This window comes from Mastigoproctus giganteus, chromosome 2 (genome assembly GCF_048544385.1).
Source record: "Mastigoproctus giganteus isolate SK-2022 chromosome 2, ASM4854438v1, whole genome shotgun sequence".
Lineage (NCBI taxonomy): Eukaryota > Metazoa > Arthropoda > Arachnida > Uropygi > Thelyphonidae > Mastigoproctus > Mastigoproctus giganteus.
Window position 1 is genome coordinate 134,985,316 of NC_143576.1, and position 23,474 is coordinate 135,008,789.

At 38.1% G+C, this 23,474-nt stretch overlaps 1 protein-coding gene across 1 annotated transcript in view; it reads right to left on the reverse strand.

The window, feature by feature from the left end:
* The window catches only part of LOC150089580 (TBC1 domain family member 19), a 456,806-nt gene that overhangs the window by 335,379 nt on the left and 97,953 nt on the right, over positions 1-23,474 (reverse strand). The window contains exons 7-8 of the mRNA XM_090390037.1: positions 22,136-22,238; positions 14,401-14,461 (exon numbers count right to left, since the gene is read on the reverse strand). Of these exons, the coding sequence (XP_090246163.1) occupies positions 14,401-14,461; positions 22,136-22,238 (164 nt within the window). The remainder of the gene's footprint in view (positions 1-14,400; positions 14,462-22,135; positions 22,239-23,474) is intronic.

Genomic DNA, 23,474 nt, shown 5'->3' on the forward strand with positions numbered 1-23,474 from the left:
TCACTGATTACATTGATATTTTGAGTGAACAGGTTCATCCTGTGGCGCAAGCATTGTTTCCCACGAATTATGCCATGTTTCAAGATGATAATGCTCCAATACACACACACAGCCAGATGTGTCCAGCCTTAGTTTGAGGAGCATAAAACTGAGGCTAACAACTCCCATCGCCTGCACAATCACCAGACTTAGACTTATATGTCATTGAAACCCGGTGGGCATATTTAGAGAGGAGAGTGAGAAGCAGATTTCCTCCACTTTCATAAATCAAGGAGCTTGAAACGTTCCTCCATGAAGAAAGGTCCGATATTCCTCTTAAGATAGCTAGATTTATTTGAATTTATTCCATGTACAATACAAGCTGTTTTAAAAGCAAAGGTTGGCCCATACAGCCTATTAGTGTATACCTGTAATTCTTATCACAGGTGTTTCTGTTATTCTGTCCAACCCCTGTAGCCTCATCGGTCAAATGCAACTCTTCATTGGTGGTGTCCTAAATTCCTTACTAAACTAAAGAATATGTAGCATTATAAAAGCAAAATCAATTACAAAATCACAATAAGACTAATCAAATGTCATCTAAAAAGAAAAAAGATTTTCTTTTTTCACATTATTTCAATAGAATATGAATCTGCGATCATTGGTTACTGAGTTGTTATTGGTTGAAGGCACTGCCCTTCCTCATATAGGGCAGTTCTTCAACCAATAAAACTCAAACCATAACAGAGTGCTGCTGCTGATCATAATTTAGTGTCTGTAATAATGTGTAATTAGTCATCATTATGCATTTGCCAAGACAAGGTGCAAATTTTAAAAAGTTTTGAATGTGAAGACAGAAAAACTTGACAACAATAGTGGAAAAAATAGTAGGCACTACTGTCTTAGTCATATCTGTTAGCTTAACTTTATATTTAGCTAGTGATTTCATAAGTTATGACTTATTATTTTACCCCTATTCAATTGGTGTTTTGGTGCAAATATTGTGGCATGTAACTAGTACTACAGTGGAATAGTAGGGTTTAAATTGTGATAAATACATAACTTGAAGGTTCTAATCACTTGTTAGGCATATTTCTTTTTGTTTTTAGTGAAGAAATTTTACTTTTGGTAAGGATATACCTAATTTAAAACCCTGTGTTCATAATGATATAGCATAAGGTGTAACATAAAGCTTGATAGCATAAGGTGTAACATAAAGCTTAATAGCATAATACATATCACTGCATTTGGGAAACTATTAGTTTAGTCTAATATTGTCAATTTTCAATAAAATTGATTAAATTCATTAATTTCCATTGATAATCAATTAAATTGCACTTAAATGGAACACATGCACCAGACTAGAGCAGTGAAGCAATGGGCACAAATTAAAGGGGGGTACTATGACGGCTCGGGGAAGAAACAATGGGGGCAATTCTCCTATGAAGCATGGCCTAACAAAATGTTGCAACTTATGCAATGTTTGCAGATTTCTGGAAAGGGACATGATCCAGCCAAGGGGGATGTCTCTGTTTGTGCAAGGTGTAGAGAGTGTGTGTGTGAAGAAATTAGGCACCAAATCAGCATTCTAATAAGTGTTTATGAGAGTTTGAAGAGTAGGGTAGATTCCCCTCGAGGAATTAAAATGGATGAGCCCATCAAGTTTTCAGCTACCCAACACAACAGAGCTCACACTTTTTGCATCAGGCAACACAGCAGCAATCTCCAAGGCAGAATGAGTTGGTCACACAGGAGGCAGTTATTGTTGGTAACTCTATTATCAGGGAAATTGGAAATATGTTATGCAAGAAGGATAGATGGAAAGGACCAGGGTATGTCTGCATCAGGAGCAGAAGTACATGATGTTGAAGGGCAGAAATCTTTTAAGGGCACAAAAGGTTATATTGTTGTACAAATTGGCACTAATGATATTAAGAGTAGGCAATCTGAAGACTTATTTATTTTGTCTCAACATGTACTCCCTCCTATTGTGTCTGGGCAATTCTGCCCAGACACAATAGGAGGGAGTACATGTTGAGAGCCTTGTCAATGAATTCAGATCTAGAGAGAATGTTAGAGGCTCATGGGGTATAATTTTACTCAGTATAGTCTGTGCTTGTTAACAGGAGAGACTTTTTTACAAGGACCGGATACACTTATATAGGAAGGGTGCAAGGATATTTGCTAATGCTATTGAGGCAATGATAGATGGGTCGGAAAACTGCTAGCTTGGAGGGATACACAGATTAATAGCTTAACTAAAACGGGAGGAAGAGGTAAAAGTGATTCTTGCACTGCTTCTATTAGATTATGCTGCAGCAGCCTGGAAAGCAAGGTGTCAAGGGATTTCATACCCTGCTGTGGCTCCTCATGGAACAAGTAAATACATGGGCTATTAGGGTAACTAAGAGTAAGAACATTTGCATGTGTAATTGCATGTACACTAATGCTAAGAGCACTGTAAATAAATTTGATGAATTTGACATATTTAGTCATCAAATATACAGACACATTTAGTCATCAAATGCAGACAGTGTAGGAATAGCAGAGACAGTGTCACTCAGACATAACCAATGCTGAATTTGAATATGGAGAATAAATTGTATACAGGAAGGACATACAGGACATGAGGGATGGAGGGGGTTATGCTCACAGTTAAAAAACATTAAATCTAAGGCAGTGCATCCAGTCAACACAGGTGATACAAGCACTGGAAAAACAAAACTGAAGTAGGAGTATGTTATAGGCATAATGACTGTGATAAGTATACCAAACAGATATACAGAGAAATACAGTGGACCAGTAAATCAGAATGCCTTATAATGGGGGATTTAACTTTCAAGACACTGACTGGAACTTGCAGGTTGAATCCCCCATGAAGTATCAGCAGTAATTCTTCATGCATTAAGAATCTGCAGGTATAACACTGACTGAGTGGCAGCGATCACCGTGTACTAATATCAAATTTAATTAAAGACATAAGTCAAAGGTGAAGGGAAAGGTTTTGTTTTTGTAAGGGTGAATACAGTGGTCTCAGAAATTTTTTAAATTCTAAATGGGAAGCATTCAGGGAAGTAATCATGGAATATACTAAGCTTTTCATACCAAAAAGAATACTGGTCAAGATTTAGACCTAAAGGGATATCTGAGACAGGTGGCAGAGAAGAAAAGTGCAGAATGCACCTGATAATTAAAAGTGCATATTAATTATCAGGTGATACAGAAGCCTATGTAATTAGCATTAGCATTAGCATTAGTAGAGGCATACGATGCAAGAAAGCAAGCTTATTCAGCATCAGCCCAAAAAAAAAAAAAAAAAAACCCTCTCCCATTTCACCCCTCCGTTCGTTCGAAATACCTGTCCAGTTGAGCTTTAAATTTGTTTAGGCTATCAACTTCAACAACAAGTGATGGAAGTCGGTTCCACCAACCAACCACCCGCTGGCCAAAGGCAAATTTCCGCACATCTATCCGACATCCGTCCTTCCTCAATTTGAATTTATGCCCTCTGAGGTGATTATTCTGAGAAAGATGAAGAATCCCATTGGCATTGAGCATGCTCAAACCATTCAAGGCCTTATACACCTCTATCAGATCACCTCGCCGGTGCCTAGTCTCCAGACTCTGTAATTTGCAAAACTTAAGCCTTTCTTCGTAAGAGCAACCCTTTGTTCCATTTACTAATCTTGTTGCCCTTCTCTGTACCCGTTCCAGCAGCTCTACATCCTTCTTGAAATGAGGCCTCCAGACATGTATACAGTACTCAAGATGTGGCCTAACCATTGCCTTATACAAGGGAATAATCACCTCCTTATCCCTGCTAGAAAAATTCCTGTATATCATTGACAAGACACCATGAGCTACTCTTGCAGCTCGTCTGCACTGCTCAGAGAACTTCATATCTCCCTGCACAATTACCCCCAGGTCCTTTTCATTCTCCACCACTGTCAGTGTGGTACCGCAGAGTTGATACGTTGCTCTGGGGTTACTGTTTCCCATATGCAGTACTTTACATTTGTCAATGTTAAACTTCATTTGCCACCTCTCAGCCCATCTGTTCAACCTTTCCAGATCCTGTTGCAGCAGCATAGCGTCAGTAGTGTCCTTGACGACCCTGCCAACCTTTGTATCATCTGCAAACTTGGACATTAAACTTGATATCCCATCATCAATATCATTCATAAACACTGAAAACAACAACGGACCCAACACTGAACCTTGAGGAACTCCACTAATAACATTAGTCCACGTTGAGCAGTGTCCATTGATTACCACTCTCTGTCTTCTGCCACTCAACCATCCCCTTATCCATAGCAGCAATTTGCCTCCAATGCCACACTGCTCCAATTTGTGCAGCAGTCTTCCATGTGCAACAGTATCAAAAGCCTTTCTAAGATCCAAATATATAATATCAAAGTTATTCCCTGCATCCAGTTCTTTTGTGACTACATCATAGTATCCAATCAAATTGGTCAGGCAAGACCTGCCCTTAACAAAACCATGCTGCGTCTGAGCTATAACTGAATTCTTGTCTAGATGATCCTGCAGTGCTTCTTTAACCAGTGCCTCCATTAATTTACCTGGAACAGAAGTTAAACTAACAGGTCTATAATTACTTGTGTCAGCCTTTGATCCTCCTTTGTGAATTGGGGTTACATTTGCACATCTCCAGTCTATGGGTACCTCCCCTGAGTCCAAAGAAGCTCTCATAATTATGGCTAGGGGTTTGCATACTTCCTTTGCTGCCTCCTTTAATATAACTGGATAGATCCCATCCACCCCAGGTGCCTTTTTTATGTTTATCCTCAACAATCTCTCCTCCACTTTCCTCTCAGTTATTACAAAATCATCCAGCTCACTGCCAATGTTTACTTTACCTACATCATTCTCCTTCCTGAATAACTCCTCATGCGTGAATGTAGATGCAAAATACTCGTTTAGATTGTTAGCCACCTGAGCAGGATCCTCAACTGTTGAACCATCAATATCCAGTGGACCAATCTGATTCATCCCTTTCCTTCTCGAGTTCAAGTATGTAAAGAACTCTTTTCTGTTTTTCTTTGCATCCTTTGCCAAGGATTTTTCGTAGTCTGCCTTTGCCTGCCTAATCTCCTTTGTGACTTGGTTACAGACCAACTTATATCTATCATAGGCTTCCATGTCACCCATTAATTTATATGTATCCCATGCATTTTTCTTCTCTGCCACATGTCTCATTAGTTCATCTGACAACCATTTAGGCCTAAACCTTGAACAATATTTCTTAGTTGGTATGTAAAGCCTGGTAGCCTCCAAGATTAGTTCCTTGAATGCTTCCCATTTTGAGTTTGCTGTTGGTAACATCATCAGTTGGTCCCACTGTATAGAATTTAAATACTGTCTCAGACCATCCTAGTCGCCTTTACGAAAACAAAAACCCTTCCCTTTACCTCTGATGGTAGTTACCTCCTTGAGTAAATCCCACTTCAACACACTGTGATCACTGCCACCTAGTGGTTCATTTATCTGCAGGTTCTTAATGCATGAAGAGTCACTACTGATAATCAGATCAAGAGTATTGCTCCCTCTTGTTGCCTCACGAACATGCTGGTGTAGAAAACAATCATCCAATAAATCCACAAAAGCCTTGCTAGTGTGCGAGTGACCAACCCACAAATTCCAGTCAATATCTGGGAAATTAAAATCCCCCATTATAAGACTCTCTGATTTACTGGCCCACTCTATTTCCCTGTACAATATCTTATTATACTCATCAGAGTCATTAGGTCTATAGCACACTCCTACACTCAATTTTGATTTCCCTATGCTTATGTCACACCAAACTGATTCGGCACTGCCCTGTCCATCGATGTCGACTGGCTTCACTTCCTTGGACTTTATGTGTTTCTTAATTAATAGCATAACCCCTCCTCCCCTCCTGTCCTGTCTATCCTTTCTATACACATTGTATTCCCCAAATTCCAGTTCCGCATTACTTATATCTGTGTGACACCACGTCTCTGATATCCCAACAATATCTGCCTTTGATGTTTTGAGCAATACCTCAAATTCATCAAATTTATTTACCAAACTCCTAGCATTGGTGTACACGCAGGTATACATGCACCTGTTTCTATTCTTAGCTACCCTAACACAACCCATGTGTTTACTTGTAACGCAATGACTACCAGCAGTCTCTGAAATATCCTGCATCTTGTTTTTCAGACTTCTGCTCATTTCAATAGAAGCAGTGCAAGAATCACTTCCACCTCTGCCAGTGGCTACTGTTAATCTATTAGTCCTTGTATCCCCCCCAACTAGCAGTTTTCCGACCCACCTAACACTGCCTCGACAGCATCAGCAAAAATTCTTGCACCCTTTCTATTTAAGTGTATCCCATCCCTGTAGAAGCAATCTCTCCTGTTAACAAGTACAGTCCAGGCTGAAAAAAATTCTACCCCTTGAGCCTTGCACAATCCCTCCAGGGCCGAATTGATCGACAAGGCTCTCATCATATACTCCCTCCTATCGTGTCTGGGCAGAATTGCAGACACTTTCAAGTTCAACCCTAATTCACGGCTTTTTTTCAGCAGTGACCTGTACTTGCTAAGTAATTCCGCCGGTCTCCTACTCTTAATATCATTTGTGCCAACGTGTACAACTATATCACCTTTTGTGCCCTTAAAAGATGATATCCGCTCTACAATGTCATCAACCTTTGCCCCTGGCAGACATACCCTGGTCCTATTCCACCTATCCTTTTTACAAAGCATGTTCCCCGTTTCCCTGACAATAGAGTCACCAACAACTACTAGTTCCTGTGGGACCAGCGCATTCTGCCTAGGGGGCTGCTTCTGTGTTGCCTGATGACCAAGTGCAAGCTCTGGCGTTGATGTGGGCAGCTGAGAGCTTGATGGGCCCCTCAATTTATTTCCTTCGAGGGCATCCACCCTGTCCTTCAAGCTCTCATAAAGGCCCATAACAACGCTGAGTTGTCGCCTGATTTCCTTGCACTCCTTACATCGTGCACACACAAAGACATCCCCCTTGGCAGTATCATGTCCCGTACCCAACTGCTCCGCAAACATCAAGCAAACAGTGCATTTTAATAGACTGTGATTCAGAGGGCAACTGGCCCCCTCAGTTCTCCCCTGAACCACAGCACTCCCATTAGCTTGAGCCTTTTGCTTTGCTGCTCTGGTTAGAGTCATGATTCCAATGTAATTCAATAAAATTTAAAACAAAAATTAAATCCTTAAGTTATATTATATATATATATATATATATATGGATATATATATTGTTTTTTTTTTTTTTTTTTTTTCGGTATCTAGTGTTCCCTTTATACAACTTCCGTATCACGTGTACCACTATAGTTATGTATTAATTATTTGTTACGATTAAGTCGTTATATATATTTATAGAGTTAAAAATACAATTTAATTGACAATAAAGTTTATCAAGATTAATAGATTTACTGAATAATTGACAATATTATATTATGCACTATACTACACTAAGCTTATGCTATCGTGTAAAAATGGCGGGAATTCACGAACGAGTATCAAGTATGTATTAGTATTAGTATTAGTAACGGCCGTATGGTGCAAGAAAGCCTATGGCTTATGCTGCACCAGCCAAAAAAAAAAAAAAAAATCCGAACAAAACAATGATAAAAACAAAAATTAAATAAATAAATAATAATAATTAATAAATAAATAAAAATAATAAAATGAAATTAAAAATTAAATAAAAAGGAAATTAATCCCATCATCCTTTGCGCTTCCCTTACCCGAAAGTACTATCCAGATGACCTTTGAATTTCCCCAAACTGTCGGCCTCTACCACCCATGAAGGCAACTTATTCCAGTAATTTATAACTCGCTGGCTAAAATAAAACTTCCTGCAGTCCAATCTAAACATTTCCCCGCGTAACTTGAATTTATGTCCCCTAGTTCTAGCATCATTTATAATCTTGAAAATTTTGTCCTCATTCATTTTACTGATGCCTCTCAGAGCCTTAAACACCTCAATCAAATCTCCTCTAAGGTGTCTAGTTTCCAAACTCTGCAACCCACATATTCGAAGTCTTTCTTCATAAGGACGCCCTTTTGCCGATCTCACCAGGCGAGTTACCCTTCTTTGCACCCTTTCAAGAAGCTCGATGTCTTTCTTTAGGTGCGGTCTCCATACTTGAACACAGTATTCCAAGTGTGGTCTAACATAGGCCTTATATAATGGGATTATCACGTCCCTATCTCTACTTGCAAAAGTTCGACAGATCATCGATAGGACACCATGGGCCTTCCTTGCAACCTGTTTACAATGCTCAGAGAATTTCATGTCTGACCGTATCGTAACACCCAAGTCCCTTTCCTCCAGTACTGGGTTTAGTTGAACTCCACCAAGTGAATAAGTTATTTTGGGATTACTGTTTCCCAGGTGTAATACCTTACACTTTGTTGGATTAAAGCACAGCTGCCATTTTTCTGACCATTCTTGAAGTCTATCTAGGTCTCTCTGAAGAAGCTCAGCTTGACAGTGATCATTAACTACTCTACCAATTTTAACATCATCTGCAAATTTAGACATCACGCCCTCTATCCCTTCATCAATGTCGTTTATGAAAATTAAAAACAACAGTGGTCCTAATACTGATCCTTGGGGAACCCCACTTCTTACATCAACCCAATCTGAGGAATAGCCATTTATCACAACCCTCTGCCTCCTGCCCTGAAGCCATCCTTCTATCCATCTAAGGATTTTCCCAGTGATTCCAACCTGTTCCAGCTTATAAAGCAACCGCTCATGTGGGACTGAGTCAAAAGCTTTGCTGAAATCTAAATAAACAATGTCGAAATTATTCCCTAAATCCAACTCGTGAGTGACACTTTCGAAATAGCGAACCAGATTTGTTAAACATGATTTTCCCTTTACAAAACCATGCTGAGTATCCTTGAGAATTTCAATTCTATCCAAATGATCCTGAATTCCACCCTTGATCAATGCCTCCATGATTTTCCCTACTACTGAAGTCAGACTGACAGGTCGATAATTTCCAACTTCACTTTTAGAGCCACCCTTATGTATGGGAGATACATTTGCACTTTTCCAATCCAAGGGAATCTCCCCAGAGTCTAGTGATGCTCGCATAACCAGCCTCAGTGGTTCAATGCACTCGCTTGCCGCCTCTCTCAAGATTATAGGGTATATTCCATCAACTCCAGGAGCCTTACTAGTCTGTAGGCTCGAAAGTTTTTTCATTAAATAATCTTGGGAAATTTCAATATCATTAATTACATATTTTTTAACTTCGCTCCCACAATTTCCCATTGCCACAAAAGGCTTTTCATTTGTAAATATCGATGCAAAATAACTGTTGAGTTCATCTGCAACGGCAGCTGGTGTATTTATTACTATCCCCTTTCCCTTACGTAAAGGTCCGATCTGGTTTGTTCTGCTCTTCTTGGCATTTATATATGTGAAGAATTCTTTATCCCCCCTCTTTGCTCTGTTTGCTAGTGATTTCTCATAAACTGCCTTTGCCTGTCGAACCTTTTCTGTGGCTCTATTACACACCACCTTGTAGCTGTTATAGGCTTCAGTACTTTTTATTGCTCTGTAACGTTTCCATGCCACCTTTTTCTGCTCAAGTAATGTGGCAACTTCACTATTCATCCAACTTGGAACCCTTCTCGTGGAGTATTTTTTTAATGGTATATACGCATTCAAGGCATCTGTGATTAATGTTTTAAAAGCGTACCACAGTTCAATTGTATTCATTCTCTGCGCGATATCTACCCAGTTAATAGAGGCCATGTAGTACCTTAAGGCATCGTAATTTCCTTTTCTGAAATTAAAACCCATTCCTTTGCCTTTTACTTCTGCTACCTCTCTCGTCATCATCCACCGTAGAACTCCGTGATCACTTCCTGCTACTGGTTCCTCTACTGTCAGCCCTGTTATGTCATCTGATTCATGTGTGATGATGAGGTCTAGGATATTCTTTTCTCTAGTACTTTCCCTGACATGTTGATACAAATAACAGTCATCTAGTTGATTTAAAAATTTTGTTCCCCCTGTCGAGTTTCCTTCCCATTTACTCCAATCAATTAGAGGCAAATTGAAATCACCCATAATAAGGCATTGACGCTTACTTGCCCATTCCATTTGCATGTAGAGGCTTTTGTCATAGTCTTCACAATCACCTGGTCTGTAGATTACGCCTACTCGCATTGTACCTTTGTTTCCAACTATCTCACACCATACAGACTCTATACTAGCATGTGAAATGTCTGAATCTGGGAAAGCTATCGTCGCACTCAGGCTGCTTCTGATAAGAAGCATTACCCCACCACCCCTTCTATCTACTCTATCCTTCCTAAATACATTATACAAGCCGTACTGAAACTCATCATCCCCAATTTCCGGGTGGCACCACGTCTCCGTAAGCCCTATTATGTCTGCGTTACTTGTTTTAACCAGCAGTTCGAATTCGCTCATTTTATTGACGACACTTCTAACGTTACTGTATAAACAATTAAGATTTACTGTTCTTGTATATTTAACAACCCTAACACAACCCTTGAAGTTTTTTAGGCTCTCTTCCCTGATATTAGCTACCTGCTCACGTGAAACGTCTTTGCCCCCAGAACATCTAGATAATACGTCCAGTTGGGGTAACAGATAAGAACTCTTAAGGTATGTGCAAGAGTTACATTGACCAATATTATCAGATAAACGCGTGTCAGTATTACCCACATCCCCCCCTAACTAGCAGTTTCCCTGAGCCTTTAAGGTATCCTCAATAATACTGGCAAAAACTTTTGCACCACCTTTGTTTAAGTGTATCCCGTCTCTACAAAACAAATTCCTTCTACCTACAAGTGTGGGCCATGCTGATAGAAATTTACCCCCTAAAGCCTTGCAGATTCCTTCAAGTCTTGAGTTAATCCACAAGGCTCTTAACATATAATCCCTCCTATCGTGTCTGGGCAGAATTGCAGACACATAGACATTATGGCCTAGCTCGCGACATTTCCTCAGCATGGTCCTGTATTTTTCCAACAAATCGTCAGATCGTGTACGTTTAATATCGTTTGTCCCCACATGAATAATAATATTTTCTTTACCCCCTTTAAAATCCGACAGTCTGTTGGTGACATCATCAATAGTTGCTCCCGGCAGACATACCCTGGTTCTGCTCCACCTATCTTTATTACAAAAAATATTCCCCGTTTCCCTGACAATGGAGTCTCCTAATAAAACAATGTCCTTTCTAACCAGGGTAGTTTGCACTTGGTTTTTCTGTTTTGAGGCTCGAATCGGGTGTGCATCACTTGGTAGATTGCTGGAGTTTTGAGTCCCTGACGAGCTCCCAGAAGCATTATTTTCGAGGGCAAGCACTCGTTTTTTCAGGGACTCAAATTGTTCCATCAGTGCACCAAATTGTAATTTAAGATCGGTGCACTCCTTACATCGATCACAAAGAAAAGAATCCCCAGGTGAGGTAGGATTAGTCACCAGGTCGACCTTGGAAAACATTCCACAGGATCCACAACGGATTAAATCATGACTCACCCGTAAATCGCCATCTGCTATTTCCGTGTGACTCACGATACCCTGTGACGTGTTTAAGGCAGATCTCGTAACAACCATTATAAAATTAAATAAATATTAATGAAAGTAACTTTAAAAAATTATATCTATAATATTATTAAAATCAAACAGTTACAGGAAAACCTATAACAAAAATAATCCAACAATATTTAAATAAATCAAATATTTAAAAGCACTATCCAAAAGTAAACCACTTAACTGAGGAGCCCTGTCTAAGCGCGTCCGCTCACCTCGAATGCCAACGTATGTATTAATTATTTGTTACGTTTGTACTCTAAGTCGTTATATATATATAGTTAAAAGAACAATTTAATTGACAATGAAGTTTAACAAGATTAATAGATCTACTGATTAATTGACAATATTATATTATGCACTATACCAGACAAAGCTAATGCTATCGAATTCCGGATATGCTGTGTCGCGTTTCAGTAACGAGTGTTATCTACGAAGTCCCTTTATATAACTTCCGTATCAAGTTATGTATTAATTATTTATTTTTACTAATTATTTATGTTCCGTAACCTATGTGGTTATATGTATAGTTAAAAGTACAATTTAATTGCCAATGAAGTTCGACAAGATTAATAGATTTACTGATTAATTTTCACGTAACTATGGCGGCTGTCTATGAACGGTAAACTCGTGTATTTGATACCCTTTCCGATACTAAGTAATACCTACAAATCTCTATCTAAGTTACTTTAACTTTAAGTACCGTAAATAGGAATATAAAGCTACTCTAGAAATAAGTTAATATGTCAATTTAAACTAATAAAGCAGAATATAAATCAGAAAAACTTCTCTGTTCCAGTAGCGGCAGAAAGGCACGTCCGCACAGGAAACTCTCGTGCTCAAAAAACCAGTAAAAAAACCAATACAGTAAATAAATTAAGCAAGCTAAGATTATGATTATCAGATTATGAGGGAGTCTAGAAAAGAATGCAAAGAAAAGTAGTAAAGACTTCTATGCTTATATTAACAGTAGAAAGAAGGGATTGAATCACATTGGGTCACTTGATGTCCATGGTTTAACTGCTGATAAACCGGCTCAGGTTGCTGACAAATTGAATAGATATTTGCATCTGATTCACACAAGAGGAATTCTTTAGGGAAGGGGATGTGAGAAGTTTTTCAAACTCTAACTGGAAGCTAAATGATTTTGTGATAGGAAAGTAAGTTGTTGCTATATGGTTTTTAGGAGCATTAGCAATTAAGGCCATATTGCTCGGGGATATGCGGTAGTCATTCCCTGACCTTTCCGCATCTTCCGTGTTTGGTGGTCACGGGCTCGAACCCTGGTCTAATCAAGAAGCATGTGCTATGCACTGCTGCTCTTGCCCACCTGGCTACGGAGGTGCCTAGGAAAGTTGTAGAGAAAGTGTTGAAGCTGAACATAAAAAAGACACCTGGGGTTTAGGAAATATATCCAATTATATTAAGGGAGGTAGCAAAGGAGGTAAACAAACCCTTGGCAATAATTATGAGAGCATCCTTGGATTCAGGGGAGGTCTCTATGGACTGCAGATGTGTTGAATATATCTCCAATTCATAAAGGGGGATAAAAAGTGACATGACAGACCTGTCAGCTTAACATCTGATCCAGGGAAAATAATGGAGTCACTGGTTAAAGAAGTAATGTAGGTCCATCTGGACAGGAATACAATTATACAGATGTCACAGCATGGATTTGTTAAGGGACAGTCTTATCTAACCAATCTGATAGGTTACTATGATACAGTAACCAAGGGACTGGGAAAAAAAATTTTGATATCATATACTTGGATTTTGGGAAGGCATTTGATTCTGTTGACTGCTGTACAAACTGGAGCAATATGGCATTAAGGGCAAGCTACTGCTATGAATTAAGGTATGGTTAAGTGGAAGAAGACAGAGAGTGGTTATCAATAGGCACTGCTCTTCGTGGATAACCAGGGGCTCACATCTGGTGAGTATCTCTCTGACAGTGTGGTTAATAACAGTAATGGTGGTATGCTACTGCAACAAGATCTAGAAAAAATAGGTGTATGGTCTGAGAAATGGCAACTGAAGTTTAACACTGAAAAATTCAAGGTAATGCATATGGGTAGCAGTAAACCCAGAGTAACTTATTAAATGTGTAGTACAACATTCAGTGTAGTGGAAAATGAAAAACAACTGGGGTAATTGTGCAGTCAGATATGAAATTGTCTGAGCAGTGCAGACATGCTGCCAGAACAGCTCATCAGGTTTTGTCAATGATATACAGAAACTTTGCTAGCAGGGATAAGGAGGTGAGTTTCCTCTTATACAAGGACATGGTTAGGCCACATCTTGAGTACTGTATACAGGTCTGGAGGCCTCACTTTAGGAACTGCTGGAACAGGTGCAGAGAGCAGGCAACTAGATTGGTGATCTTATCTATAAAGCCTTCATTTCTGCAAATGCAGTGCCTAGAGACTAGGCACCTGTGGGGAGATCTGATTGAGGCATTTAAGGCTTTGAATGGATTGAGTAAGCTTATTGTGAATGGCATGTGTGAACTACTAGTTGGCATAAATTTAAATTGAGGAAGAATGGTTGCAGGATAGATGTGCTGAAGTTTGCCTTCGGCCAGCAGGTGGTTGATTGTTGGAAGAAACTTCTAGCTGTTGTTTTGGAAGTGGGTAGTACGAATATATTTAAGGAAGAGGTAGGCATATGCAATCAATATATTTTAAAAGTAAAAACTAAATCACACTGGTGATTTCAGCAAGAATATATAAAACAAGTTTTATTTGTAATATCAGGGGATTTATGTAATATGTATAAAAAATAAAACAATAAGATGCCCATCACACATACCAGTTCTTGAAGATCCTTCACCTTCAATGACAGCTTTATCTGGCCCCACACATTTATATACCTAATGCAATGTAATAAACAATTAAATTAATAATAAGATAATGATAAATAATAAAATAAGAATATAATATAAACCGTTTTAGATATTTTTACTAAGGAATTTTTTCTATATGTACTTGGAATCAGTTCTGCATGTTGGTATTTTTTTTTCCCACCATAATAAACAGGAACTCCTCATTGTTCATCATAGTTGTGTTCCTCGAACTGCAATGAACAGCGAAGCCAATCAAACTCCACATATATTGATTTGCATATGATATGTATTGCATAAAAGATATGTTCCAAAGGCAAAATATATAAATATATATATATATATATATATATATATATATTTTTTTTTTTTTTTTTTTTTATTTATGTGCATAAAAAGCACAGATATTCTTTAATATCCATTTATCATTTCTACTAAATTATAATATTATATAAACAGAAAAACAATTGCCGGCTGAATCTCACTCCACAAATGTCAACTCCTCTGCCACATAATTCATGTTCTCAAGTCACCAACTGTTTTCTCCTTAGTATACACTTCATGTAATGCAATCTATAAATAAACAACAAGGTCACTTGTTTATTTCTGCAAGATACTACTGCCTCATTTTTCTTAGAGAAATATCTGATTATTGTTTGTTTTATTTACTTTTCTTTCTCTTTACTGGTTGTTTTATTTACTTTTCTTTCTCTTCATTGGTTGTTTTATTTACTTTTATTTCTCTTCGTAAAGTTCTTTGTAGCAGGATTACATTTAAAGAAATCAAAACATACATGACTAGCATTAAAGGTTTCTTCATTTGCAAGTTTGTCAAATTTTGCTTACACACATACGTAAACTCAGTGCTTCATACTAATGGGATTATGTTTTTGATTCATATCCTTATTCCAGATGGCTAAAAGTTTTCCAATCTTTTCATAACAGTCCTTGTTCTTGTTACTATGGTAACACCCATAGAAGTAGCCTTTTGTGCACTCCTAAATACCACTGCTTTTTTTTTTTTTTTTTTAAAGCAGATCTCGCCAAAGTTGGCAGCATGCATAAATCTCATTCAATGTCCACATGCTTCCAACCTGTGAATAACGTTCAACTTTTTCTTCAGGCTAAAAAGACTGAAAACATGACTGAATAATTTAATATACACTTAAGTTAGTTATAAACCAGTTATACAAATATATTAACAAAAATCAGTAGCTTTCGGGATGTGTGTCCCTTTGTCAACTGACAAATTAAATACAAATTTAAATACAATACAACGAGCTGAGTGAGGCACGTTAATCATGCGTCATTGTTGTTGCACGGACGTGTGCTGCTTTCTACGCCACTGATCATCCAGCAATAAAACGGTTGTCTCCAGGATGGGATGTAGACGTATGCCTTTCTGGTGATTTAATGCCTTTGGATTGCTTACTATGTTGAGTGACTCTAGCCATAGGCGGTGGCGAGAGTGCCGTGAGTGGTCTACTATTTCAAAGTCGCGTTTGGGGTCAAGATCGTGGTTGGTGGCCCAGAAATGTTCCGCGACCGCGGACTGGTCAGTTTCGGCAAGCCGGATTGCTCTGTCGTGTTCCGTGAGGCGATCCTGGAGACGCCTTGATGTTTCTCCTATGTAGCAACTGTTACAGTCTCTACAGGTGATGCGATATAACACATTGCTGCGCAAGACAGGTGTGACAGGGGTCTTCACGCTGGAGACAAGTGAACGTAGGTTCCTGCAGGGTAATTGCACACATTTGATGTTGTAACTTCTAAGGACCTTCGAGATCCGTCCTGACACGCCTGGATAATAGGGAATGTAGGCGGACGATATACCGACTTGGTTCGGTGGTCTTGGGTTGGATGTGAGTTCTTCTGCCTGTAATAGGCATCTGCTTAGTACATGGGATGGATAACCACATTTGGTTAGGTCCGCCTTCACACGGGAGATCTCGTTATGCCTAATTGTGTCGGTGCTGGAATGGCTCCAAGCTCTGGAGAATAGGGTGCGGGCAGTGCTATTGAGATGGCTTGGTGCGTGGCCAGACCTGTAGTTAGTGAATTGACCACACCACATGGGTTTGCGGTATACTGAGGTCTCTAGATGTGGACCTACGCGATGCACTTCGACGTCCAGGAACGGGAGCGTACCGTTCACCTCTGATTCTATGGTAAACTTGATGAAATTAGATAGGGAGTTGAGGTATTCCAGCAGTGCAGTTTCAGAACCACGCGGTATTACGGTAAAAATATCGTCAACGTATCTACACCATGTTGTAATAGGTGTAGGTGGGTTCTGGTGTATCTGCTCCTCCAGATCTTCCATGGCGATGTTAGCTACTACGGAACTGACAGGGGCACCCATAGCAGTGCCATGTACCTGCTGGTAGAGTGAATCCTCAAAAGTGAAGATGCTGCTTGATAAGCATAGGTTGAGGGCGGTACAGATGTCATCAGTGGATAGTGATGTCCTGGATTGGAGGCTTAAGTCGTTCTCGAGGAGCCTTCTGGCGCAGTGCACGGCCTGTTGGATGGGAATTGAAGTGAATAAAGAAACCACATCAAATGATGCCATGACAGTGTTGTCAGGGATTGAAAGGTCCTTAATGAGATGGATGAATTCACTGCTATTTTTAACGGTGTGCAATGTATTACCTATAAGAGGTGAGAGGAGGCGCGCGATATGTTTGGACAGTTCATACGTTGGGGCACTGCAGCACGACACTATAGGTCTGAGGGGAATACCCGGTTTGTGGATCTTTGGTAATCCATAGAATTGCGGTAGTTGGCAGCCAGTAGCACGTAGAAGACGCTGAGTTGTAGTAGAGATCTTCTCATCTTTAAACCATGTGTGGACGAGTTTATTGACATGTGTCTCTAGACGTTTCAAGACCTTAATGGGTGGATCAGATAGAGGTTCATATACGTTTGGGTCTAGTAGTAGGGTCAGGGCTTTCTCTCGGTAGGTTGATCGGTCCAACACAACGGTCCGGCACCCTTTATCCACAGGAAGTACGACGATGGAGTTGTCTTTTCTTATAGATAATAGGGCGGCACGCTGGCGATGGTTAAGGTTTGAGTAAGTTTTTCGAGTGCTGCGGAGGATTGCGGCAGTCCTGAAACGGATCTCGTTGGCAGTTTCTTCGGGAAGGTTGGTAATACTACTGACAAAATACTACTATTAACAAAAGCTACTGATTTTTGTTAATATATTTGTATAACTGGTTTATAACTAACTTAAGTGTATATTAAACTATGGACCCCAGTACTCCAGGCCCATTCGTTACTATGACTGAATAATGTTTATAGCCTTTTCCTTTTCTAATACAAAATTATCAGTTGCTATTACAGGCCATTTAGAATTTCATAATTTTAAGCAATATATAATTTTCACACTCTCACAAACAAACTTCATTATAAAATTTATATTAATTTCATTAATTATAGTAAAAAGCATTACAAAAACATCTGAAGATTTTTACCTTTTGAATTATTGAAAATATTTAAATAACTAAAAGGAACATTAAAGTTCCAATGAAATTTATAAGAAAATGTTGAGAAATTCTCAAAAACTATACAAGTCAATTTAAAAGCAATATGACCCAATATTAGCTATCCCAGACTGTGATGTGAATAAGATAGACAAGTGGCAACAAGTAAACAAAACAATGAACAGGATGACCAATAACAGAACTTCCTTGTATTAAAATTACTAAAGACACAGGAGGATTTCTAAGCTTATGTTATAATTGGAAGTAAGATAAAGATAGGCATCTCAAAAAATCATTGTGAAAGAATGGGAAGGGATTTCATCAGCAGAATTACATCACCAAAATTCCCATGGAAGACAATTATTCAGTTTGAATCACTCATGAAGTAAGGCATAGGTAATTACTAAAGCCGCAAGCAGCATCGAGATTTTAATCACTGCCCACACTATGTGAAAAGAATCAGAGTTTGAAATATCCTATCTTGACATTCAACCACTGACTTTCCAAATTCTGTTTTGCCAAGAGGTGCTTTTAAAGTTAACAAATAAGTTAGGTTGGTCTCAGTGAGAGTTCCATGGTTTTTCATTCCAAAATACAGATAAATGCAGAAATTCACATATGATATATATATATATATATTTATTTTTTTTTATGAAAATCCCAAACATGAGATATTAAAACCTATAGTGCTTAGTACCGTGCTTGGGTTGGAGGTTGAGAAGATGAAAGAAGATATTTGTTGACATTAGACTTGAACTTCTGTAGACTATAATTTTCAGGAAATACGTATGAAGGAAGGTTGTTCCAGAAAACGGCAGTTGAATGAATAAATGAGAAGGATGAAAAGTTGGTTCTGTGAGTTTGAAGTTGGAGAGTAAATGGATGTTGGCTGGTGGTGGCATGTGTTTTCAGACTGTTTTGAAAGAATGAGCAGTAATTATAAAAGCCAATTCAGAAGAACAGTGCCCATGGAAGTATCTGTAGAAAATTCATGCAGCAGAAACAGTACGTCTATGAGAAAGTGAGTGGAGGGAGACTCTGTTAGAGAGGAGTCATTAATTAACTTAACTGCTCTCTTCTGAATGGAATCTAGAAGCCTGAGGGAGGTTTTGGGGGCATCGCCACAGATGTGGGAACAATATTCCATGGTAGGGCAGATTTGCAATTTGTACAGAGTGAACTGCTGTTTGGAAGAAAAGTAACGCTGAGAACGAAAGAGAAAACAAAGTTTTTTAGATGCAGAGGAAGCAATATTTGTAATATGCTTGTGCCAAGAGAGATTAGAAGTCAGGGTAATCTCCAAAAGAGATATATCATTTTGCCTAGAAATCAGAGTCGGAGTGCCACCAAAGATAAGCATAGGAGCAGAAGAATCCTTTTTGCGAGATACAAGACTGAGTTTTAGAAGGATTGAAATCAACTAAGTTGTCTTTGCCCCACTGGAGAATTACCTGGAGATCGGCATTTAAGGAATTGATTGCGGATATTCAAGAAGTTGAAGTTGATTGAGCAGGGCAAAGGTTTTTCAAAATGGAAAGTGGAATGAATTGTGCTATCATCAGCAAAACTATGGATAGAATTTCCAGTCAATGGAAAAGGGTCATTAATATACCCACCTCATGGTCTTACCTTGGGTTTTTCATCCCAAAATAGAGATAAATGGCAGAAATTCACAAACACGATATGTTCTCCTCACGTCTTAGTTGTCTTGAAGAAAATTCAGAGCTACACTAAAAAAACTACACTAAAATGAACAATGGTTCTGCATGAAACCGCATTTGGTATTTGTAAAAAGTTTTTCTTTTTTTTCCCAATTTGTAACCTGGAATATATGAAATTATTGGTTGAGATGATACTTGTTTACATTACATTTCTGCAAACTGTTTCCCCCTTCCCTTATATCAACTTTGGTGCTATCAGAGATATCCAAACCTTTATGTCATTTTATTAAGAACCAAGAGCGGAAACCTTCTCCCCCATTTGTCTCAAAAAATGGTTCCGTAGAAGATCCAAAATATTGTCTGTAAGTTTTAACAGACTGAGGATACTGGGTCAAGGGGTTTGTACCTTCTATAGTCCTACCACCACGACAATGAACTCAAGGTCACTGCTATACATAGTCTATTTAAGAAGTGGAGGATTAGTGAGCTAGGGCAAAAAGAGGGTGAATGTAGATATTACATTTATATAACAAGATTGAAAGATCAAAACTAGATCAGAATCGATTCTTTATATTATCTCGTTATACATTTATATGATTACTTCTGTTTAAATTAAAATTAATCTAAAAACCAAAGTGCCCTCATCACCCTTTTGCTTCTAAAACAGACTGTAACTGTGGTGACGTGAGTTCATTTTTGTGGTATTACTATAGTATGTTGATAACAAATAGTAATTTAATTCACAATAAAAAAAAATCAGAAGCTGCCACTACAATCTCACTGTGCCACTAGGCTACCAAGGTAATAGTATCAGATTTTTGGGATAAAGAAGTGAGTAGTATTCACTGATTGATTATCATCAAAAGGGTAAACCATCCATGGGACCTCTCCAGAGGGATCCTCTTCTTGGATAATAATGCTTACAGTGACAACACTTGGATAACTGGAAATAATCAACAATTATGTTATGAATTATTGTTATTATTAACAGCTTGTCATCCATTGGGAGAGGACTGGATTTGACTCCTATCAAACAATGGAGGAATTTATTCGTATTCATTTCAGTTTGAGGCTGTAGTTAGCACATCTCAGGTTAAAGGAATATCGTTTTCTCCCTGTGAATTATTCTAGTTTATCACTTCATGCAACATGCAAATAGACCCTTGAACACTCTTGTACATACATACATACATAACACACAATGGTGCAATATGTCTAACTCTAAATATGATGTGACTAAAACTTAACAACAATAACACAACTACTCTTCACCAGATATGTCCCACTTCATATTATTACCTGAAATGGAAAAAAAAATCCTTTTGAAAGGACATTTTGGGGCAAATAATGACGTTATTCACATGGCCATCATGTGTAGTCCTAAAAGTTACTATACTGAATAAAAAGTTGATTGATTTATTTCCAAAATGCATGTCTTTTGCATTTGTTTCCAAAATGCAACAGGGAAGACAGAAATTTTTCAAATATCCATTGTACTTCATAATACAGGTCGACCGTCACTAATCCGGCAGCGTTCGGACCTGTGGGTTGCCAGATCACCGGTGGTTATTTTAGCACATACAGTTTACCCAACAGCTAGCCACCTCATCATACCTTTAACATGCTAACTACCAAGCTAGTTTAAGAAAAAAATTCCCCAGGGGCCAAAAAATATTTAGCAAATAATTTGATCAGTAATTCTAAAATAAACACAGTATTGTAATGTCAGTGTTGTTGTTTTTTCGCTTATAAAATATCAAAAAAAAGTTTTTTTTGTTGCATATATGTGGCCAATGTGGCCCAGTACTTTATTTCTTGAGAAGCCGTGTGTCGACCACATACATGTGACGCTATTACGGCATACATATGAAGGTCGTTTGTGATTAGTTTATTGCACGCGCGGTGAGCACTGCAATAAAATTAATTGCGATAAAATAAACTCTCAAACGTCGCAATAAGTTTGTCAGTATTGTTAGAGATTTTGTGAAAACAAGTCTGTTAGCTCACTGTATTATCATATTGTGTTGTGTTTTTCTGCAAGTTTGTACAAGTGTGTAGTAAAAATAAAAAAAAAACCTAAAAGGAATGGCTAAAATAAAATTACTAAAATAAGAGGAAGTGAAAGAAATTGCTGGAATTTACAACTAAGAAGAGTTAAACTTTTCACAGACATACCACTGTCGAGTTTTTTCAGAAGTTCAACTTCATCTGTTATGGACAATGAACGGTGTTTGTGCTTTACACCACGAGAGGCACTTCCTTTATGCATTGGAACCATGGCTGGGGCTAAATGTGAGCAGGTTATAATAATAAATGCAGAAAAACAAGTAGGAATGGCTTGCCAGTGTTTACTAGTTCGCATCAACAGCTGATGCTGCAACCAATGCCACCAAACCAGTAGCGGCAGGTCGTTGTGCCGAACCGGGAAATTTGAAATTACGTTCGTGGAAATTATTTCCGAATTAGCGGTGGAACCGGATTACTGGTGGCCAGATTAGTAATGGTCGATCTGTAATACAAAATAATTAGAATAAGAACCTAGACACAAAACTTACCCCAAATCAGAACTTGTAGTTTTTGATAGATTAGGGCTCCGGATGTTTATAAGAACTTCAAGAAAATCTTTAGGTGAATATACAGGTCTAAATCTGCTCAAATCTGAAAAAAATAAACAAAAATCTTAAAAATGCAAAAAGAAAATTGGCATATCTTACAAGCTGAAGATAAATTTATGCAAAGTACTGCCAATATAAAAAAATATAATATATGCGTGGCTCATAAATAGCCACACCCATTTTTTCTATGAATTTTTTAGTGAATGTCTCACAGTGCAGTAACACATATTGAGCCACAAAATATCACATTATGGCCCAAACCATAATAAAGTTTACATGACATTAGGAAGACATTCGACTGAAATTATAACCATTTATCTAATCATTAATCTTTTTTATCTTCAATTAATTCAACAATAACAATGTGAGTGTATGAAATTTTCATAGTGAAATATAAATTTAGGCCAGTGCATTTCTAAATTTCATTAATTCACACAACTTAACATTTTCCTAAAAATTCCACAATTGCCATCAGCAAAGGCTAACCTAAACAGTACATATCTAGTCTTATATATGCTTGAAATGGATACAGCAGTATCAGCCTCGGTGCATTTTTTCCTAGCTTAAAGTATTTAAAGATATTGGAAACTGAACTAAGAATGAAATCCACAGTACGAATATTATCAGTACGTCACACAGCTGTTAGATTCTTAGGGTTTACCCTAGTCTATTGGTTTAATGTATTAAATTTTTATTTAATATCTTTACTATAGACAGTAGTGATTTAAAAACAGAGAAATAGAGTGGGCGGTAAATTAATTCAGAGTGTCTTATAAAGGATGATTTTAACTTTCCATATATTGACTTGAACTTGTGGGTTAGTCACTCACACACTAGCAAGGCTTTTGTGGATTTATTGGATGATTGTTATCTACAGCAGCACATCTGAGAGGCAACTGGAGGGAGTAATACTCTTGATCTGATTATCAGCAATAATTATTCATGCATTAAGAATGTGCAGATAAAGGAACCACGAGGTGGCAGTGATCACAATGTACTAATGTAGGATTTAATCTAAGATGTAACTACCATCAGGAGTAAAGGGAAGGGTTTTTGCTTTCGAAAAGGTGTCTACAGTGGTCTCAGACAGTTTTTAAATTCTATACAATGGAAACAGCTGATGTTACCAATAGCAAATTCTAAATGGGAAGCATCAAGGAATTAATCTTGGAAGCTACTAGGCTTTTCATACCAACTAAGAAATACTGTTCAAGGTTTAGGCCTAAATGGATGTCAGATGAACTGAGACTCGTGAAAGAGAAGAAAAATGCATGGGATG